Below are 22700 nucleotides of genomic sequence, written 5' to 3' on the forward strand. Positions count from 1 at the left end.
TAGGGATCGAAGTGGGAAAGGACTGGGCAAGGGAAGAAAAATAATTGAGTTGAGGTCGAAAGAAATAAGTTTGTGGAAGGAGCAGGCAGGGACAGTGGGTATTCCTGTATAGAATATTTGTGGCTTTTGGTGAGCATGTAGAAAGGGATGTATTGGGTTGGGCACCATAAGCTGGGTGGTTTTTGGGGAGTGGTAGCCACAGGAAATTCGGTGGACCCAATGGGCTAATGCACAATAGTGGGATCATTGTCCAGGGGAGACAGGAGAGGGTGTCTGAGAGTTGACACACAACCTTTGCAACGTAGAGGTTACTATGCCAAACACTGCCCTTATTGGCAGACCTGAAGACAAAGTCAAGATTGGATCCGTGAGTTGAGGGATGAATGGGTCAAGTGCAGTTAAGTGCCAGAGGGAGAACTCCAGGTGGAAAGAGAGTGCTAGAAAGGGGTGAATAGATCTGTGAGATGGGGAAAGGAATCATTTCCAAAGAAATGTACATAGAAGAACAGTTCAATGTCAAGCCATGCCCAAAACTCAATGAAGTGGAAACACAGAGGGATAAAATTGAGACCTTTGCTAAGTACAGAACAATCAGTAGACAGACAAGATGAGAAGAGACAGTTGCGGTCAGGTGACTCATGACCTGCAAGATTGTCACAGAAATATTGATGTTTTCATGACCACAGATAACAATTCAAAATATGGAAGCCAAGGTTGAAGGTAGTCAAACTCTGCACTTTGCGAACTGCAGTACTAGAACAATTAACTTTCCATTGAAAGTGCCTGGCCAGATGCTAATTGTTTCAGAACAAACAATTGTTTCCACCTCCACTGAACCTACCTTGTTAGAAGATGGCTGCCCAGGCTTGGTAGCACCCAGCTCAGTCGGAGGCCAAGGGCATAACACTTGACAGTTGAAGTCTCAACAGCATGTTCTGTGAAATCGAAATATACGAGTAGTCACCTCATTGGATCTTCCTGTCACCACCATCCCCCATCCCTGCACTGCTAGTTCTGGACACAAGTCACAAAATCTTCAAGAAGGGTGAAAAGATGATAAAAACCTGGAACCCCAGCATTCTGCTTTTGCACCTTCTTCAAATGTATCCCCAGTGAACATCTTCGACTGGGAACTGATCTGCATAACATCTCCAGCTCCTTGTACTTACTAGTAAGCATCAACAGATTGGTGAGGCCTGGAAGACCACCTCAAAGAGACAACCCAAAGACCAGAACTAGACCTAGACCACAGGGAAATTCCCAGTCAAATACTGCAAATCCTGAAACATGAGCCAACCCTCGAAAAATGGACAGCAGACTGTCCCAGACTTATTGAACACACATTCCTGACCTTTTCAGGCAAATAGCTTAAATACAGTAGTAGGAACCTGAGGACAGAATGTGGCGCATCCTCAGGAGCACATGTCAGAAGTCAACACCTAGTGTAGATTTTACACGGTTTATATGGCAATTTAAGGCTGTTTGCTGAAGAGGCCTATGAAGAGACTGATGAGTTTATTTCTCCTTGACAAAGTATTCAATAAAGTTGTGGTGATCCTTCCCCTGATTCTTGTCCCCTTTGTTTATATCATTGCTTAATGCAAAAGAGTTGAAAAGGGTTACTGCAAACTGGTCAAGTTTAGTCAGGGAACATTTACTCATCTTTCACTTTATACCATAGTAAATCATCAACAAGCGGTGGGGCTGGAAGAAAGGCTACAGTCAGAGGAAAGGGGAGGGGAGAAAGGTTCCAGAGAGCTTTGGATATATCTTCCATTGTTGTAGCTTCCATTCCTTAATGCTCGAAAGGAAGAGAAAAACTTTCATGTTAGATTATCAAATGAGCCAGGAAATGAAGTGAAATTTGGGGCGGACAGCTATGAGCTAGCATGAGGCAGTATTAATAAAGAGAGAGTGCATTTCGTGGTGGATGGCCCTATAGTGGATCTCAGCATGTGATGAAAACAGTTCTCTGAGGAATGCCATATATCAAGGAGAAACTTGTGATCCTGGGTGGATTCAAGACATAAAGGATATACTTTCACTTGAAATACACATAGGTGAGTCTGAGCTGGATGCAGTCACTATGGAATGAGGTGTGTCTGTGAAAGCGAATTTTGGTAAAGACTTTCTCAACTACTTGGGGAGAAACAAAACTAATGATGGTGAGCAAGAAGAAAGATTAAAATGGAAACTCTGTCAGAAACTGGAGCAGAATTTCTTCAAGATGGTCTTACCTGGAAGAGATGTGGCAGTGTCATAACATAGGCCCATTGCTGTAAAGTGGGAGTAGTGCCAATTTAGTGTAGTTCTTTTGTCAGTGCGAATTTGATGGGCTGAAGAGCCTTTTATCTACAATATCATACCGGAGCTGAGCAGCATTGACAGTGGAACAGCAATGGCAGGAGTTTCTAGGAGTAATGCAAAAATTCATTCTGAGGATAAAGGAACATGGTACTAGAAGGAAGAGGCAACCATGGCTGACTAGGGGTGTCAGGGACAGTATAAAAGCAAAAGGGAAAGCAGACAATGTGGCATAGGGCAGTGGGGAACCAGAGAACTGAGAAGCTTGCAAAGACCAACAGCAGACAACAAAAAAAGAAGTAAGGAGGGAGAAGATTAAATACGAGGGTAAGCTAGCCAGTCATATAAAGGAGGATGTAAGAGTTTCATTAGGTATATAAAGGGCAAAAGAGAGGCAAAATGGATATTGACCGCTGGAAAATGATTCGAGAGAGATAGTAATGGAGAACAAGGAAATGGCTGAGGAACTGAATAATTACTTTGTGTCAGTCTTCACAGTGGAAGACAGTAGTAATATTCCAAAAATTCAAGAGTCAGGTGCCAGAGCTGAGTATGGTGGCCATCACCAAGGAAAAGGTGATAGAAGACCTGAATGGCCTTAAGGCGGATAAATCATCTTGACCAGATGGACTACAACCCAGAATTCTTCAAGAAATAGTGGAAGAGATAGTGGAGGCATTCATTACTGGTGATCTTTCAAGAATCACTTGAATCGGTGGTCAGTGAGGGGGGGGTCCCCAGACAACGGGAAACCACTAACATGACACCCCTGCATAAAAAGGGAGTGAGGCAAAAGCCGGAAAATTACAGGCTGATTAGCCTAACCTCAGTTGTGCGTAAGATTTTGGAGTCCATTGTGAAGGATAAGATTTCAAGCGCGTGGTAAGGTAGGGCAAAGTCAGCCCAGCTTCATCAAGGGGAGATCATGCCTGACAAATCCGTTGGAATCCTTTGGGGACGTAATGAGCAGGTTAGACCAGGAAGAGCCAATGGATGTTATCTACTTGGACTTCAAGAAGGCCTTTGACAAGGTGCCGCGCAGGAGGTTGCTGAGTAAGATTGGGGTCTGTGGTGTCAGAGGCAAATAAAATAAAATGAAAAGCATGGATAGAAGATTGGCTGTCTGTCAGGAAGGAGAAAGTGGGGTTAAAAGGGTCTTTCTCAGGATGGCAGCCGGTGACAAGTGGTGTTCCACAAGGGTCAGTGTTGGGACCACATTTACATTTATATTTACTTACAAATATGTATTGACATATTAATGATCCAGGACGAGGAACTGAGGGCATTCTGGCTAAGTTTGCAGACAATACAAAGATAGGTGGAGGGATAGGTAGAAATGAGAATGCAGGGAGGCTGCAGAAGGATTTGGACAGATTAGGGGAGTGGGCAAAGTGGCAGAAGGAGTACAACATGGGAAAGTGTGACATCATGCACTTGTAAGAAGAACAGAAGCATGGACTATTTTCTAAAAGGGGAGAAAATTCAGAAGTCTGAAGTGCAAAGAGACTTGGGAGTTCTAGTTCAGCATTCTCTCAAGGTAAACTTGCAGGTTGAGTCAGTAGTTTGGAAGGCAAATGCAACTTTGGCGTTTATTTTGACTGAACTTGAATTTCAAAGCAAAGCATGTTCTGCTGAGGTTCTATGAGGTTCTGATCAGGCCACATTTGGACTATTGTGCGCAGTTTTGGGCCCATATCTCAGGAAGGATTTATGGGCTCTGGAGCGGGTTAAGAGGAGGTTCATGAGAATGAAAAGCTTAACGTATCAGCAATATTTGAGGATTCTGAGTCGAGACTCAGTGGAGTTTAGAAGATAGAGGGGAGATTTAACTGAACCTTAAAAGAATACTGAACGGCCTGGATAGAGTGGATATTGGGACCCAATGGCACAGTCTTTGAGTAAAGGGAAGACCTTTTAGAATGGACATGAGGAGAAACTTCTTCAGCCAAAGCATGGTGAATCTATGAAATTCACCGCCACAAAAGGCTATGGAGGCCAGGTCATTGAGTACATTTAAAAAGGAGATAGATAGGTTCTTGATTGTCCATGGGATCAAGGGTTACAGGGAGAAAGCAGGAGAATGGGGTTGAGAAACTTATCAGTCATGATTGAATGGCAGAGCAGACTCGATTGGCTGAATGGCCTAATTTCTCCTCCTATGCCTTATAGTCTTGCAGTACAACATGAGTTTACATCCCATCATTTAGATCAGATTCATACTCCATCTCGCTCTCCAATTAATTGTTTTTCACATCTTTGTTTCAAAGATTGATTTTGTTCCATTTTAAAACTGTTGTTCTACTCCTCCATTTCAGTTAATCCTCCTCAATTTGTGTACTAACTAGTGGTTTTGGGCTTAGGCATTGGCAGTTCACTTTCTCTCAAGCTTCTGTCAATGCTAATTGAACAAGCAGCATGAGCTGGCTATAAACAACTTCAGGGAATCCTCACATCTTGCCTTGTGACTGAATGCTTGGCTTCCTTTACTGGTTCTCCGAATGACTCAGACAAAAGAACATCACTGACTGGGAAATAATGGTCACAAAGGGGAGACAACGGCCAAGTGGCATTATCGCTGGGCTGTTAATCACAGACCCGGGTAATGTTCTGGGAACCAGGTTCAAATTCTGACACGGCAGATAGAGGAATTTGAATTCAATGTATATCTAGAATTAAGAGTCCAATGACGACCACGAGCCGTTTGTCGATTGTCAAAAAAAAACCCATCCAGTTCACGAACGTCTTTGAGGGAACGAAATTGCCATCCTCTTCTGCTCTTGCGTACATGTGACACCAGACCCACAGCAATATGGTTGACTCAGTTAGGGATTGACAATTAATGCTAGCCTAGCCACTGACATCCTCATCCCGTGAATGAGGTAAAAAAAATCCTAGTTCCCACCAATATTAGCGGGACCCACCTTAAGGTATTTATACATAAATATATTGTGCAAGACTCCCAAAGAAAGGGATTCTGATTCTCAAAGGTAGAAAGACGGCATGCCAGAGCACTTTTTTTTGATGTTATATTAGTGCTGTGATCTCTGTTGCTTAGATACAGAAGGTTGTTTGAAATGGGACTCCATGTTTGCAGTCTGCTGACTGCATTTATACTGGAGTCCAACTGCATGCAGGCGAATATAGTTTCTGCTCAGAAATAAATCAGAATTCTTTTTAAACCTTCCCGGATAAACAATAGTTGAATAACTAAAAATTGCTTGTCAGTGCTGAAATATTTTCTGCAGTACATTTTAAAACAATGAAGACTGGTACTGTAAAAACTTCAGTTACTGGCTCAGATAAAAAATTACAACAAAAGTATACACTCTAACATCATGTCGGCCCCCAGTGTAGTTTAATGTAACAGGAAATAAATATAAAATTCAGATTTATTGCACTTGTCTAAAATGAGTTAGAACAATTGACAAGTGCTAGCCAGGAATTCTTTTGAGAGTCCCTAAGGTTTAACTAGCTGGCTGAACAGGGAGCTGCAATTAGATTTCTCCATCTATCTGCCCCAACAAACCCAACAAAACACATGTATGAAGGTGCACCTTGTTGAGGCAAGTTTTTCTCTTAATATCCACAGCTCACACAGAATTACACGCTTCACATATTTTTCTGAGAAAAACTGATACCTTTGATTAAAACATAGAAATCAACTGTCAACTTTTTGTAAAGAGGCACATGTCCAATACATGGAAAAATATTAAGTGTTATTTTTCTTTAAAATATTTATGCATGTAACTCAATGAAAGAGAAAAAGGTATGTATGCTAGCTAACGATTTCTTATCAGCTCAATTGCAGGAATCACAAGAAAATTATTCTTCTGGATTTGCCACAGAATCAAGACCTGTTTACTTTGATAGAGGAGGAGATATTAGCATATTTGAAGGGTTTTAATACTGATTGCAGATTCTGCTATGGTGTTGCTTCTCATACCGAAATCATGCAAAGACAATTTTGTCAGCTACAGTTTTCCAAATTTCGACCAGACACTATTGAGTACCGTTTCGGTGTGTAGAACAGGGAATTTTAAGACTGCAGACAAGTTGCGTGCAGCACCAAGAATGTTGTTGCTCTGAGCCAACGTTGTCTGCAAAGTGAGAAGAGAAATCAGAGTTGAAGCAACTTAAATATGAGTGTGTGGGGAGGTTCAGGGAACAAAGAAAAAGCATAAACAACAGTGGGCAATGTGGGTAAAGTACCTACAGTAAGAATAGCCTGTTGGAAGCAAGATGGCGAAAAAAAATTTGCTCCCCACACCCTCCAACAAATGAAGCAGCATATTGATGAGGGTCGAGCTGTGGATGTGGTGTATATGGACTTCAGTAAGGCATTTGATAAGGTTCCCCATGGTAGGCTCATTCAGAAGGTCAGGAGGAATGGGATACAGGGGAACTTAACTGCTTGGATACAGAATTGGCTGGCCAACAGAAGACAGCGAGTGGTAGTAGAAGGAAAATATTCTGCTTGGAAGTCAGTGGTGAGTGGAGTTCCACAGGGCTCTGTCCTTGGGCCTCTACTGTTTGTAATTTTTATTAATGACTTGGAAGAGGGAATTGAAGGATGGGTCAGCAAGTTTGCAGACGACACAAAGGTCGGAGGTGTCGTTGACAGTATAGAGGGCTGTTGTAGCCTGCAGCGGGACATTGACAGGATGCAGAGATGGGCTGAGAGGTGGCAGATGGAGTTCAACCTGGATAAATACGAGGTGATGCATTTTGGAAGGTCGAATTTGAAAGCTGAGTACAGGATTAAGGATAGGATTCTTGGCAGCGTGGAGGAACAGAGGGATCTTGGTGTGCAGATACATAGATCCCTTAAAATGGCCACCCAAGTGGACGGGGTTGTTAAGAAAGCATATGGTGTTTTGGCTTTCATTAACAGGGGGATTGAGTTTAAGAGTCGTGAGATCTTGTTGCAGCTCTATAAAACTTTGGTTAGACCGCACTTGGAATACTGCGTCCAGTTCTGGGCGCCCTATTATAGGAAAGATGTGGATGCTTTGCAGAGGGTTCAGAGGAGGTTTACCAGGATGCTGCCTGGACTGGAGGGCTTATCTTATGAAGAGAGGTTGACTGAGCTCGGTCTCTTTTCATTGGAGAAAAGGAGGAGGAGAGGGGACCTAATTGAGGTATACAAGATAATGAGAGGCATAGATAGAGTTTATAGCCAGAGACTATTTCCCACGGCAAAAATGGCTAGCACGAGGGGTCATAGTTTTAAGCTGGTTGGTGGAAAGTATAGAGGGGATGTCAGAGGCAGGTTATTTACGCAGAGAGTTGTGAGAGCATGGAATGCGTTGCCAGCAGCGGTTGTGGAAGCAAGGTCATTGGGGTCATTTAAGAGACTGCTGGACATGTATATGGTCACAGAAATTTGAGGGTGCATACATGAGGATCAATGGTCGGCACAACATTGTGGGCTGAAGGGCCTGTGCTGTGCTGTACTGTTCTATGTTCTATGTTCTATTGTGCCTGGTGAGGATGTATCACTGGCAATGTTGAGACATTCATGACATAATACCATGATTTCACAATTTGTTATGAACCCAAACCAGACTGCCAATTTTATTTTATGTCTCGGACAGGAGGTCACCAAATTATGCTATGATCTAGTTAGGGGCCAATAACATCAATTCTAAAATAAACAAAAGATTTAATAAGCACCAAATCTAAGAAGATAACAAAACCATACTTCACATTTTGAACAAACAACAATACTTGATAATACAAGATAGAATAGTATCACAAAATACCACACACACAAAGAATTAAATTCTGTCACCCTGCACATACATGTGGCAAATATGGATAATAACCGGTGATTAAGCAGCCCACAGCGAACATCAAATAGCAAATGTGATCAACACTGATCGCACAGACTTCCCACCAACTCACGCCAAATGGTCATTACACGGTGGTGTTATCATCTAATATGATCTGAAGGAATGCCGAAGACTTAATGGAAAACGGTACAATACTGGATAGATTAATCAAGGGTTAATTGAGTTAGAATCAGCTGTCTAAATATGGAGAGCTAATAATCAGTAGGGATGAGTTTAACACAGTCTGTTTACCTGAATTAAAGCTTTCACTAAAAATGTGGTTACGTACTCTGTATAAATACAGTTACCTTCCACTGAATGACAAAATGGTCTTCCAATCTTACACCAGGGATTAAAATTCTTCATTTTGCTGCTCTCACTTCGAAGCTCCCTCTCAAGAGGCATGCTGTTATGGACGACCTCAACAGCTGCTTATGTTCCAGTCAATCACATTCTTCCCCTGGATTAATATTCCTCTTCTCTGAAACTGCCTTCCAGTACTCATTAACAAGTATAAGTGCAGCTTTTCACTGACAGCGAGCTTTACCAAACCAAGGTGTCCCAAGGTTTTCCCTGAGGCTTAATCTTACTTGGATGTATTAATCAAAACATTATTTACACGTGTTTCAAATCCCAGTCTCAGATACAGCAGTGCATAATCCTCATAGTTTCCTCCTGAGCACCTTATGGCTCCCCTGACACACAGTCAGTGAACTTTCCATTTGTGCAGTTCTCCAAGAATGCTTCTGACTCCTGACACCCAATCACACTACTTGCTAATCCCTCAAATTTATTCCTGAATTTTTCTTACAGCACAGTCCCACCAAAGTGTTCGTGACTTCATTTTTTGCAGGACAGTTAAAAATCAGCTATCCGAACCTGAGCTCTTTCCCAGTCAGTGCCTCTTTTTCTCCAACTATCTAGAACTGCATTTTGTTGACCCAAAACTTCCTGAATGACCTACTGAAACTCTTATCAGATGTTGTCCCTCCATCATCAGACAGAATTGAATGTTAACTTCTTCTGGCCACTCAAGAATTCAGTGTACTCTTACTTATTTTTTATAAAGAATGCTGTTTTCTCTGATTTTTTTAACATAAGGAAATAGCTTCCTTCACATCAGTTTACCTATACATAAAGCCAAGATTTTACTGGCTCCTAGGTGGCAGGCTTAGAAAATGCCTGTCTGGGAGTGAAGCAGTAAAATACCAAAGAACCATGTTGGGAGGGCACTCAAATGTTGGACCATTTAACCAATAGCAAGTACAACAGTGGCTTAGCTGCATTCCAACTAGAAATGGGCAGCCAAGCTAAATGATTCAGAACCTAATTGTGGCCCATTATCCCAGGTTATTGACATTGCGCCAGCAATGAAGCAGTCCCCAGCCTTTCACAGGGGGAGGCAGTTGGATCTGTGGACCATCCTGTCTGTCTAATTTGCCTGCCTTCACAAGGGCACAACAAAGAGGACCAATCCCAATCTCCTTGGAGCCAAAGCAGATACTACCTCTCTTGGTGCTACTATATTGATCGTTTTCTGATAGGGCTAGCAGTTTTCAGAGGCAGGTTGCCATCCATAATTGGAAGCTGGGCCTGACAACAATTAGCTAAGAGGCCAACAGCAGAGGCCATTGTCCAGCAGCAGCTCAAGATCCACATTTAGTCCTAAAATCAAACTCCTGCTGGTAAAATCACAGCAACAGATAGACAGCACCTATGCATGGTTAAGGAATATAATGGCCCTCAGTGCGATAAGAATCTCTAGAAATGCATACAAAAATGTCTGTTGCTTTTTGGTTCTAGAATTTTAACTCATTATATGTTAATTTTGTGAGTCACTTCAAAGTTTAAGGTGTGGTAACAGACATAGATAGTGTTGTAAACACAATATGCGCAGGATATTTCTATGAAATGATTATCATATTATTGTAGCTTTGAGAGCAAATGCTCACAGGAATAGAAATGGCCATATGTTCACTATGGGCTCCTTTTTGTGAATACATTAATGAACTGCAGTGAATTAATTCATTTTTAAAATAGAAATACATTTTTCCCTTCATCTACTTTTACTGAGGTTTTTAGGGAATATTATGAAAAACACATGCTAATAAAATCTTGTATTTGTACAACAGTCTTGCACAGAGACGTTTTGGAGCTCGTGACCGAAGGCGTCTGGTGGAAGGAAATCTCAATTGATTGGGTAAAAGGCTCATTATAGAGTCCCTCAGAGGTTGGCGTTGGGTTCCTTGTTTTCCTGATGTATATTAATTACCCAGACTCTGGTGTGCATAGCACAAATTCAAACTTTACAGATGATATAAAACCTGGAAGAACTGTGAATTGAGAATAGGACAGTATAGAACTTTAAAGGGACACAGACTAGTTGGTATAGTTAAGAGATGAGGAGATTAAATATAGAATCATGGAAAGAAGGAGTCAGCCAGTCAGGCCTTCAAGCCAAGACCACCAACCAACATAATCAAGGCTGATCATTCACAACAGTATCTGTTGCCACTTTCTATCTAGACACCCTGATCTCTTTTGCACAAAAAACTGTATCTAACTCCTCCTTGAAAACATTAAATGTTCTGGCCTCAACCACTTTTTGTGGCAAAGAATTTCACAAGTTCACGATTTTCTGAGGGAAGACATCTCTCTTCATCTCAGTCTTAAATGGCCTATGCCATATCTTTAGATTGTGATCCCTGGTTCTTGCTTCCCCAGTTATTTGGTACATCCTTCTTGAGTTTACATTCAATACAGAGAAATATGAAATGATTCATTTTGATAAGAAAAACATGGATTTACAATCTAAAAATTAGAATTCTAAAGAGGATGTAGGAACAGACTGGACAGATTGAAAATGATGAATAAAGCATGTAGTGTAGTAGGATTTATTAATAGGGATTAACAGTACAAGAGCAGCCACGTAATATTGAAACTGTATAAGGTAGGAGTTCAGCTGGAGCACTGCATCCAGTACCAGGAGACTCACTTTGGAAAGGATGTAAAAACATTGGAGAAGGTGGGTAAACAACTAAAAAGAACAGTTCCAGGTGAAGTTATGAGGCTAGGAGTGTCCTTCTTGAAGAAAAGAAGGCTGAGGAGATCTCACAGGGGTACTGTATTCAAAATAATGAGGAATACAGACACAGGAGACACAGAAAAACTGTTTCCACTTAGAAAAGATTTTAGAGCAAGGTCATCACACAAGTCGAGAAGGTCTGGAATACACTCTCTGAGTCTGTTGTGGATGCAGATTCAAAGCATTCAGAAGGGAATTAACCTGTTATTTAAAATTGCTCATTCAGAGAGCCAGTGCAGACTTGAGAGGCCAAATGACCTTCTTTCGCCCTGTAACAATTCTGTGATTCACACTCTCAGCATGTTCCTGCCTTGGTGCACGATTTGGAATTGCAGCAAGCAACCAATTAAGGAGTTAAACAGGAAAATTAGCCCTCAATGTGAAAACGGAATGAAATATTTGTGTCAGTGTACAGACCCAAACTTTGCTGCAAGCTTGGAATTGGAACTTAGCAGCATCACAGAATGTGGGCTAATTCACAAATAATCCATAGTTTTTCATTAAGCGACGGCCGTGTTTGGATCTGATCAAGCAGAAACCATACTGCTGTCCTCTATGAAAATTGATATCTCTGCCAAAAGGTAGCTCTTGCTGCAATGGGAGCTACTACACTCCTACAAATGGCAACTCCATTCTGTTGCTGCTACCTCTGCTGGCTTGACACATCAGGTTGAGATTTTCAAAGCCTCGTTCAATGAGAGCAGCTCAGCAGCAGAAATGAGAAGGGTTACATTTCACTGACTTGCTCAGCTTCCGCAGATGAACAGACAGAATGGCTGTCCAGTTGGCAAATGTGTACAAGGGAGTTAAAGTTCAATAAAAATGAACAAGCATGTAACTGAATTTCAGTTCAATGATTTAGTGTAACCACTATTTTTGACAACAATGTTTTCTGGTTTTTTCCATTCCTACAGAATCCAGTCATTACTCTCGGTCAAGATGTACTGGTTACATCAGCCCTCCATCACAGTACCTTATAACAATGATTTCAGTCCATCCCAATTACAAGTAATAATCAAGTCAAAATAACATCAGTAATATCCATACCTAAATAATTCCAACGATGCCATGTAATGTCATGAAACAAATGAAAAAAGACCTTCAGATGTGATGCAGCTATGTATGGGACTACAGCTTAAATTATTAATTCTTGTAGAAGCCAACGAGGGATGTTTCACAAAATACAAACCCTAAAACCTAGAAATCACCATCATCAAGTGTCTTGTCTTCAGGCCGAAGAAGGTCCTTGGCTGGTAGTTGCGTTTTCATATCTCTTTATCCTATGCCTTTCTTTTAAGTTAACCACAACTTCCTTTAATTTTCAAGACATCCAGTACTGATGTTCTGAGGAAAACTCACCAGACCCGAAATGTTAACTCTGATTACTCTTCACAGATGCTGTCAGACCTGCTGAGTTTTTCCAGCAACTTCTGTTTTTGTTTCAGATTTACAGCATCCACACTTCTTTTGGCTTTTATTACTGACATTGCCTTTCTTTTCTTTGAAATATTTAATTTACTGTGTTTCTTACAATGCCATTTCCTCTTCGAGTTCTCAGTCTCTCCGCCTTTTCTTAATTGTGCACAATTTTCGATCTTCATTCAATCTCCTCAGCTCTTCATCATTTGGAACTTGTTCTGTCCACTCTCCTCTAAATCCACCGTTCACAGCTATTTAGCAAGTTGGTCTTGTCTTTCTGAATGATCCAAGTGTGGCATGCACACAAAACAACACTTCAAACTGTGCTCTATATAAGGTGTCAGAGATAATGGGAACTGCAGATGCTGGAGATTCCAAGATAATAAAATGAGAGGCTGGATGAAGACAGCAGGCCAAGCAGCATCTCAGGAGCACAAAAGCTGACGTTTCGGGTCTCAGGAGCACAAAAGGATCCCACTTCCTACAGACTAAGGGGGTGGCCATGGGCACCCGCATGGGCCCCAGCTATGCCTGCCTCTTTGTAGGTTACGTGGGACAGTCCCTCTTCCGCACCTACACAGGCCCCAAACCCCACCTCTTCCTCCGGTACATTGATGACTGTATCGGCGCCGCCTCTTGCTCCCCAGAGGAGCTCGAACAGTTCATCCACTTCACCAACACCTTCCACCCCAACCTTCAGTTCACCTGGGCCATCTCCAGCACATCCCTCACCTTCCTGGACCTCTCAGTCTCCATCTCAGGCAACCAGCTTGTAACTGATGTCCATTTCAAGCCCACCGACTCCCACAGCTACCTAGAATACACCTCCTCCCACCCACCCACCTGCAAAAATTCCATCCCCTATTCCCAATTCCTCCGCCTCCGCCGCATCTGCTCCCACGATAAGACATTCCACTCCCGCACATCCCAGATGTCCAAGTTCTTTAAGGACCGCAACTTTCCCCCCACAGTGATCCAGAACGCCCTTGACCGCATCTCCCGCATTTCCCGCGACACATCCCTCACACCCCGCCCCCGCCACAACCGCCCCTAGAGGATCCCCCTCGTTCTCACACACCACCCTACCAACCTCCGGATACAACGCATCATCCTCCGACACTTCCGCCATTTACAATCCAACCCCCACCACCCAAGACATTTTTCCATCCCCTCCCCTGTCTGCTTTCCGGAGAGACCACTCTCTCCGTGACTCCCTTGTTCGCTCCACACTGCCCTCCAACCCCACCACACCCGGCACCTTCCCCTGCAACCGCAGGAAATGCTACACTTGTCCCCACACCTCCTCCCTCACCCCCATCCCAGGCCCCAAGATGACATTCCACATTAAGCAGAGGTTCACCTGGACATCTGCCAATGTGGTATACTGCATCCACTGTACCCGGTGCGGCTTCCTCTACATTGGGGAAACCAAGCGGAGGCTTGGGGACCGCTTTGCAGAACACCTCCGCTCAGTTCGCAACAAACAACTGCACCTCCCAGTCGCAAACCATTTCCACTCCCCCTCCCATTCTCTTGATGACATGTCCATCATGGGCCTCCTGCACTGCCACAATGATGCCACCCGAAGGTTGCAGGAACAGCAACTCATATTCCGCCTGGGAACCCTGCAGCCATATGGTATCAATGTGGACTTCACCAGTTTCAAAATCTCCCCTTCCCCTACTGCATCCCTAAACCAGCCCAGTTCATCCCCTCCTCCCACTGCACCACACAACCAGCCCAGCTCTTCCCCCCCACCCACTGCATCCCAAAACCAGTCCAACCTGTCTCTGCCTCCCTAACCGGTTCTTCCTCTCACCCATCCCTTCCTCCCACCCCAAGCCGCACCCCCAGCTACCTACTAACCTCATCCCACCTCCTTGACCTGTCCGTCTTCCCTGGACTGACCTATCCCCTCCCTACCTCCCCACCTACACTCTCTCCACCTATCTTCTTTACTCTCCATCTTCGGTCCGCCTCCCCCTCTCTCCCTATTTATTCCAGTTCCCTCCCCCCATCCCCCTCTCTGATGAACGGTCTAGGCCCGAAACGTCAGCTTTTGTGCTCCTGAGATGCTGCTTGGCCTGCTGTGTTCATCCAGCCTCACATTTTATTATCTATATAAGGTGTGTTTGTTTATGAAGATTTGTTCAGGCCTCTGGTCCACAACCATTTCTTCTTACACAATATGGTCATCTCCTTTGTTACCCTGGTTCTTATTACTTTGTCACATCTTCCACTTGGAGATATTATCATTCCTAAATATTTGAATTTTTATGAATATATGAATATTTCTTGGTGATTTTTAGAGATGTATCATGTTCCTTTTATCAACATTCACTTTTGTTCGAAAATTCACGCCTGCTGCCTCTGTCTACTGGTTTTTGAAGCAACTGCTGGAAGGGTTTTGTCACCTGGAAGAATTCTCGACGTCTCTCTTGTTTGGCACAGTCAGGTGGGAAGCTGAATATCAATGAGGCTAGTTGTCATGTTAACAAGTTATTTAACAAGCTGTAATCCCCTTCAATTTAACTTGCAGTTACCCAGCGAGAAACTAACCCCATTATTCAGCAAAACAGCAGGCCAGGCAGCATCAGACGAGCAGGAAAGCTGACATTTCAGATCGGTCCCAACCCGAAACTTCAGCTCTCCTGCTCATCTGACTCTGCCTGGCCTGCTGTGTTCCTCCGGATCCACGCTGTGTTATCTCTGACTCCAACATCGGCAGCTCTTACTATCCCATTATTTGGCAAATGTGTAGTAAATGCAATGAGTTAGTCCTGATGTCCAGATAGGCCTCACTGACATTTTGCACAATTCTGCAATAAATTGCATCATCGTTCACAGTGACCCACAAGATCCTGTCCACTTAAGGAGATCTTAATATTTTTTACAGAAGCAAAATGAATCATTCATAACAGAGAAACAATGACCAAAATTTGTGACTGGTGGACAGAAGGACAGTATTCCACTAATATTAAAATGCCACAAGCAGTTTAACTAGAACAGAAGAACAAAATCAGATCCCAACATCATTTTTTTTCAAGTAAGATGTGTTGCATTGTGTGTAAGTTAATTAGGCTACACAATTACAATTAGACACCACTTACATGTATGTCGGTCATCAACCAATGTCTCCAAAAACGGTATTTGGGATTTTCCTTGCTTGGGGCATCTGGATCCACCATTATCAGCACATAGTTCATGTCCTGTTAGGTAGAAATGGTGCACACAATTAAAGGCACTGCTTTGCATTCACAAACCAGAAATCACCATGTTACAACCATATCACTCAAACCTGAAAGCTATCAGGGTGAAACAAATCTTCTTTCAAGACACAGGGGAACTATTTAACAATGCTGGTTTTAATAAATGCAACAAAGCCTATTGTGATGCATGTGTAGTGTCATTATTTGGGAACGTGGATTCAGAAGTGACCAAAAAAAATGTTAACTTTCAGAATGTTTAAATAATGGTCACAAATTAGTTACAGCAGTGAACTTTAGTTGAGTTTTATGATAAAAAAAAGGATGGTTAAGGCCATTGGTATGTTAAATTTCGAAGAAGAGAAGTTACCTGACCAGAAGGGTAGTTTTTTAAAAACTTTGTAAAAGCCTTGACACCGTGACGTTTAATTTCTTGAAGTTTCCAGGCTGTGACAGTGGTAGAAATCACCAGGTGGTCAGAACTAAACATAACTCTTTTAAATCTATTACAGCTGAAAAGAGATCTTAAGCTGCTTCACATTCAAAGAAGGAAGGCTGGAAGCAGTAATTCAATCAAAGAATTGCAAAATTAAGAGAGGGGCAATATTTCATACATTTCATTTGAAATGAAAACCTGGAAAGGACATTGCTGGGAAAAGTGCCCAATTTTTTTTGCTATTATGTTATACTCTTTCCCAGGGAAAGGGGTAGGGGTGGGGGTGCAGAGAGAGAGAAAGACAGAGAGAGAGAGAGAGAGAAATAGAGAAGAGACAGAGACAGACAGACAGGAGAGAGAGACATATTTGTTACTTTCTTTCTTAGGTGTGATAACCTTGTATTCCAAAAATAATATTGGGAGCCTCATGAAAATGTTCAGTGACTGGGCACCATGGGAGCCAAATGGCAAATAGAAAACTTATGGTCCAGCACTGAATTCCTGAATTGCATAACGAGGCTATCAGTCCTGAATCAGTTCCATTAACGTATTAGTGCACACTATTTCTGTCTAAATAATCATCTAAAGCCTTGTTGAATGCCTCACTTTAACCTGCCTCCACCACATTTTCAGGCAGTGCATTTCAAACCCTAACTACTTGGAGCATGAGAAAGGTTTTTCTCAAATCACTTTAAATCTATGGCCTTCATTTATTTTCCTTCTACGAATGGAAATAGATTCTCCATTCCAACTCTGACCAGCGGGCTCGTGACTTTGAAACCGTCGCAAACATCTTCAACGTATCCTTAGAAATCAAGGTTCTCATTCCTGGAACTATCATTGTCAATCGCGTCCGCATTCTCTCCAATGTATTCACATTTTTTAAATAAAGCAGTGCTTTCTTGATGAATCACAAATAAATATTCTGGTTTACTCATGGATGATCAAATTTTCTTGTTCCAGGTTTAGCTTGATACTGGTTTTTAAAAAATTCTGCAAGGATTTCTTGACTGAGTCCAGGTCTGTCCAAGAGCTAAATATTCCTGAAGTAAAGGAGGTTACACTTTTTTTTTGTTCATAAAGATGGAAAAGGCATTCTTTCTTGTCACAAAAAAAGGCTGAATCTTATCAGGAATCAACTTAATTAATTTTTGTTGGGTTTCATGCAGAGGTTCTTGAGGCTTCCAACTATTTTTCTAAAATCACATTATGAACTATGCATCACACCACATATCATGCCGCCCAGTTCATCATGTTCTCCCACTCACCACAGGCAGAGGCCACGGCCAGCAGCTCCTCTGATTCCTGGCATCAGTGCCGTCATTAAAGCACAACCATGCACTTGGTCAAATGGTAGCAGTGCACATCTGCCCTGCAGGGTTTAGTTTATATGCGCCAGACAAAGTGCAAGGGGACTTGAAGGTCCTACTGGACAGGGGGTCATGCAGTCACTGCTCATGCAGTGTGCCCTAAGGTATCAGTGGCTAATGGAGCACTGGAGGAATAAGCAGCAAGCTGTAGTCATCAGGTTACTGTTGTGACTTTCAGGTCAGGAACTGTTGCCACCAGCAGTTGGGACAATGGGGAACTGCATTTCAATGACTCATTGACAAATAACACAGTGAAAATGTAAATTCATGCAAGTCGACGTCTTGCCGCTCACAAGCAAGAGTCTCATGTCACCATTCAACACTTGTTTGGAAAATGGAATTGTTCTTTTAGACATCAAGAAACTCCTTGGTAGCCATCTCACCTGATTTTCAGAACTTTCTCCTCGTGGTCTACCTTCTTCAGGGCTGGGTAGAATCCATTCGTGATTATAATTTTTGTTAATTTTTTTTGTTCAATATTTTAATTTGAGCTTCAAGTTTGCTGACAACACAAAACTAGGTGGGATTGTGAGTGCTGATGAATAAGTAAGGAGGCTTCTGGGCAACTTTGACAAATAGAGTAAATGGCAAATGTGTGGTAGGACACAATCAAATTTGGATAACCGAAAGGCTGAATAAATTGCAGCGTATTAGTTAAATGTTGACAGATTGGAAAATGTTGATATACAAAAGTTGATTAACAAAAAATGACTTGGCATATAGGAGGCAAGCGAAGGTCCATCAGCCTGAATCTTGGGATGGCAAATTTGTCACACACAGTTTGTCATATTGGGTTGACTAGGCCTGTATTCACTGGGATTTTGAGGAACAAGAGGGGATCTCATCAAAACATAAAAATCTTTGACAGGGATGAACAGACTGGATTCAAGGAGATGTTTTGCCTGGCAGAGGATCCATTACAAGGGGTCACGAACTCAGGGTATGCAGTCAGCTATTTTGGACTGACATGATGAGAGATCTCTTCACTCAGGGGTGGTAGTCCTCAGGAACTCTCCATGACAGAAGGCTGCGGAGACCAAATCACTGAACATGTTTAAGAAAGAAACAGATAGTTTTCAAGAGGTTGAAAGTGACAAGGAGGTACAGGGAGAAAACAGGAGTAAGGCACTGAGATAGAGAATCAGTCATGATCATGTTCAATGGCAGAATGGCTTGATGGGCCAAATGGCCTACGTCTGCTCCTATTTACTATGTTTCTATATAATCATCACCCCTGAATAATCAACACCATTTCCAGGGATAAATATCCACTCCCTGTGGCCTGGGGATTAACACTGACTAGAAATGGAACTGGACCAGCTATTATAAATATTGTGGTTACATGGGCGAAAATTCCACAGGAAGTAACTCACCTCCTGGCTCCTTAAAGCCTGTGCACCATGAGCAAGGCACAAGTCAGGAGTGCCATGGAATGCTGTTCACTTGCCTGGATAAGTGCGGCTCCAACTACACTCAAGGAGCTTGACACCATCTAGGATAAAGCATCATACCTGAGTGACAAGATAAGAAAGTGTGAAGCTGCATGAACACAGCAGGCCAAACAGCATCTCAGGACCACAAAAGCTGACGTTTCGGGCCTAGACCCTTCATCAGGAGCACAAAAGCTGACGTTTTGGGCCTAGACCCTCTCTGCTGAAGGGTCTAGGCCCGAAACGTCAGCCTTTGTGCTCCTGAGATGCTGCTTGGCCTGCTGTGTTCATCCAGCTTCACACTTTGTTATCTTGGATTCTCCAGCATCTGCAGTTCCCATTATACCTGACTGACACCCTGTTATACACTTTCAATATTGACTTTCTCCAAATCAAACAGCAGCAGTATGGGCCATACAAGGTGTAGAGCTGGATGAATGCAGCAGGCCAGGCAACATCTTAGGGGCAGGAAAGCTGATGTTTTGGGCCTAGACCCTCTAGTCCGAAACGTCAGCTTTCCTGCTCCTAAGATGCTGCTTGGCCTGCTGCATTCATCCAGCTCTACACCTTGTTATCTCGGATTCTCCAGCATCTGTAGTTCCTACTATCTCAGCAGCAGCATGAATTTTTTACAAAGTCAACTGTTGACAACAAAATGTGCATTGTTGTGGGCCTGAGTTGGCCTGGAACAATGAATGTTCCACATCGCCCACAAGCACAAGTAGGACTTATGTTCAGCATCCCATAATCACATTTTTTTATTTGAAGCAAGTGATATAAGGTGAAGGAGAAATTGGCGAATGACGGGGAGAAAAACGCTGACTAAACGTGCAGTGAATGTTTCAAATGAAAGGAAAGTCTGGAAATTCCTTGTTTGTCCCAACAGCATAATGATTTGGGCTGCAATAACTGAAAGACCAACAAGACATTCTGTGAAATGATACACTCTCAATTGGGAACAAGAATGTCTTCCTGCTTGTGAGAAAACAGCATGTATTTTACTGGTATAGATTTGTGTTGCATGCAGCCTGAACAGTTTGTGGGCACAACACATCGTGTGAGTAAAACTTTGCAGGATTAATGACTGACTGCCGGCAATCTGCTAAAACATATGATGAGTTGATCATTTGACATAAAACAGTGTTAGCTTTGCCACTTTTCCAGTAACAGGACGATACAAGACTGAGAACCTCTCTGCATGCACTAGGTACAATTAATCACAGATTAATTAAGCACTGTCAGTTTTGACTTTTGGAAGTACTTTATGAGTAAAATTCATTTCCATCTGCAGTATTCTTGTAAAATCATATGCCGAAGTTAAACATCTTCTCGTGTCTGCTAAACACAGTAACTTTACCAATGTTTTGAACTGAATGTTTGATTGCCATTTTTTTATCATCAGAAGTGATTTTACACCAGATTTTTAAGTAGCACAGCAGTATGAATGAGCAAGCTGGGTCAATGCACCAAGCTTGTTCTTTCTGTAAGTCATTTACAATCCACCGAGGAAGAAGTTCTGTTCAATCAATATCATGCAAAGTTTTGCATATATACTCAAAGAAGCCAAAGGCACTGCAACCTATATAGTGCACCCCCGCTGCACTAATACAATCTTGTGTCCTTCTCTCTCTCTCTCTGTGCCTGTGTCTCTGCAACTTGTTTCCAGTTTTAACCGGCTGAGTTAGGTAAGAACTAATCAGCCTCACTTGTAAGCAACTCCTCAGCTCCTGATCATGTGCACACTGCAGGAATCTAGTCACAAAAACAGAGTTCACAACAGGTATCATATTCATTGTAAAATTGCACAGCCATCCAGGCAAATCAATTTTTGAAAAGTTCTTTTTCAATGCAGTCCACAGTTCCTAAAGAGACAAAAATAAAAAGACAGTCCTTTACAACCATCAAGACCCAAAAAAACTTCTATGTTTCAATATGGTTTCACTCCATTCTGTGAAGTGCAAATCAGTGTCAGCATAATCTACTCAACCTTCCCTAAGAAGAAAATACCTCTGCACCAGGAATCAATCCCGTGATCTGCCTCGAAGACCAGAATACCTTTCGGCGGCTAAGGGGCCCAAAAATGTTCACAGTATTTCAGGTGTGATCTGATCATGTTTTGTATAGTTTTTACAAGACTTCCTTTTTTATATATATTCTATTCCCTTTGAAATAAAGGCCAAAATTCCATTTGCATTCCCTCTCATCTGATGAACTTGAAAGCCAGGTTTTCATGATTCATGCAAGCAGACCCCCAAAATTCTTGTCTTAAGACTTTTTGCAGTGTTTGCTCATTTAAATGATATTTAGCTTCTATATACTATAATCTGATATCTTCCCATATCATATTCCATCTGAGATAACAAAGTGTGGAGCTGGATGAACACGGCAGGCCAAGCAGCATCTGAGGAGCACAAAAGCTGACGTTTCAGGCCCAGACCCTTCATCAGAAGGGTCTAGGCCCGAAACGTCAGCTTATGCGCTCCTAAGATGCTGCTTGGCCTGCCGTGTTCATCCTGCTCCACACTTTGTTATCTCGGATTCTCCAGCATCTGCAGTTTCCATTACCTCTGATCATATTCTATCTGTCTGGCTTTTGTTCACTTATTCAAAGTGTCTATATCCCTCGGTTGATTCTTTGTGTCACCATCACTACTTGCCTTCAAACATAATTTTATGTTATTTATAAACTTGGAAATAGTATATTCACTTCCATCATACAAGTCATTTATACATATTGTGATTAATTGTGGCCCCACGTTTCACTGTGGTGTTCAACTAGTTCCAGGTTGCCATCCTGAAAATGCACTATCAATTATCCCAACTCTTTATCATAAATTAGTTCGCCAATCTTAAATCCAAATCTACTCCCCCAACACCACAACATCCTATGAAGTGTGTAGTACCTTATTAAATACGTTTGGAAATCCAAATACATTACATTTACTGGTTCTGCTTTATCCATTCTGTTTGTTAGCTCCTCATACAACTCTAATACATTCATCAAACATGATTTGGCAGGCACCATTCCTTCCCAGCAGCTCTGGACTACTCTCCCAAATAGTATGTTCTCATTTCCATAAAACAAGGAACTGCTGATGTTGGAAATATGAGTCAAAACAGAAATTGCTAAAGAAACTCAGCAGTTTTGGTAACATCCGTGGCAAGAAAAAAGAGAGCTAACATTTCAAATCCAGTGACCCTTCTTCCAAACTTATATCATCAGGAAGTGGTATACACGCTGATGACCGGGGGGGGCATACAGTTGTGTGTGTGTCTGTGAGAGAGTGAGTGAGAGAGAGAGAGAGGCAAGACACCGAATTTTATGATTTAATTTTTACTATTAACTCTGTAATTGTAATACACAAGTAAGATCATATTTGTCACTTATGCCTAGTTCACCTGAAGTGATGGGGCAGCCCTCTCACTGAATTGCTAAACTTCTTCACGGGTTGCACCACACTGAAAAAACGCCACAGGGGCCAGTATCCCATCACCAATTCACTCTTTAATGATATGTGCACAGTAAATGGACTCTGTCCAGCTAGCTCAGAACCAGTCCCTACAGTAGTGAGAATCTGAGACTTCTTTTGATATCTGTCAGCCAGGGCTCTCTCTCTGA

At 42.3% G+C, this 22700-nt stretch overlaps 1 protein-coding gene across 6 annotated transcripts in view; it reads right to left on the reverse strand.

Annotated features, from left to right (window-relative positions):
* LOC125448069 (phosphatidylethanolamine-binding protein 4) overlaps positions 1–22700 on the reverse strand; it is a 383111-nt gene that overhangs the window by 244200 nt on the left and 116211 nt on the right. For all 6 annotated transcript variants that reach the window (XR_007246641.1, XM_048523052.1, XM_048523049.1 and 3 more), the window contains one exon: positions 15750–15848. Coding sequence is in view for 5 of the 6 variants with exons in the window: in XM_048523052.1 (XP_048379009.1) it covers positions 15750–15848 (99 nt within the window). In the remaining variant the exon portion in view is untranslated. The remainder of the gene's footprint in view (positions 1–15749; positions 15849–22700) is intronic.

The sequence above is a fragment of the Stegostoma tigrinum genome, chromosome 40 (assembly GCF_030684315.1).
Source record: "Stegostoma tigrinum isolate sSteTig4 chromosome 40, sSteTig4.hap1, whole genome shotgun sequence".
NCBI classification, from domain to species: Eukaryota; Metazoa; Chordata; class Chondrichthyes; order Orectolobiformes; family Stegostomatidae; genus Stegostoma; species Stegostoma tigrinum.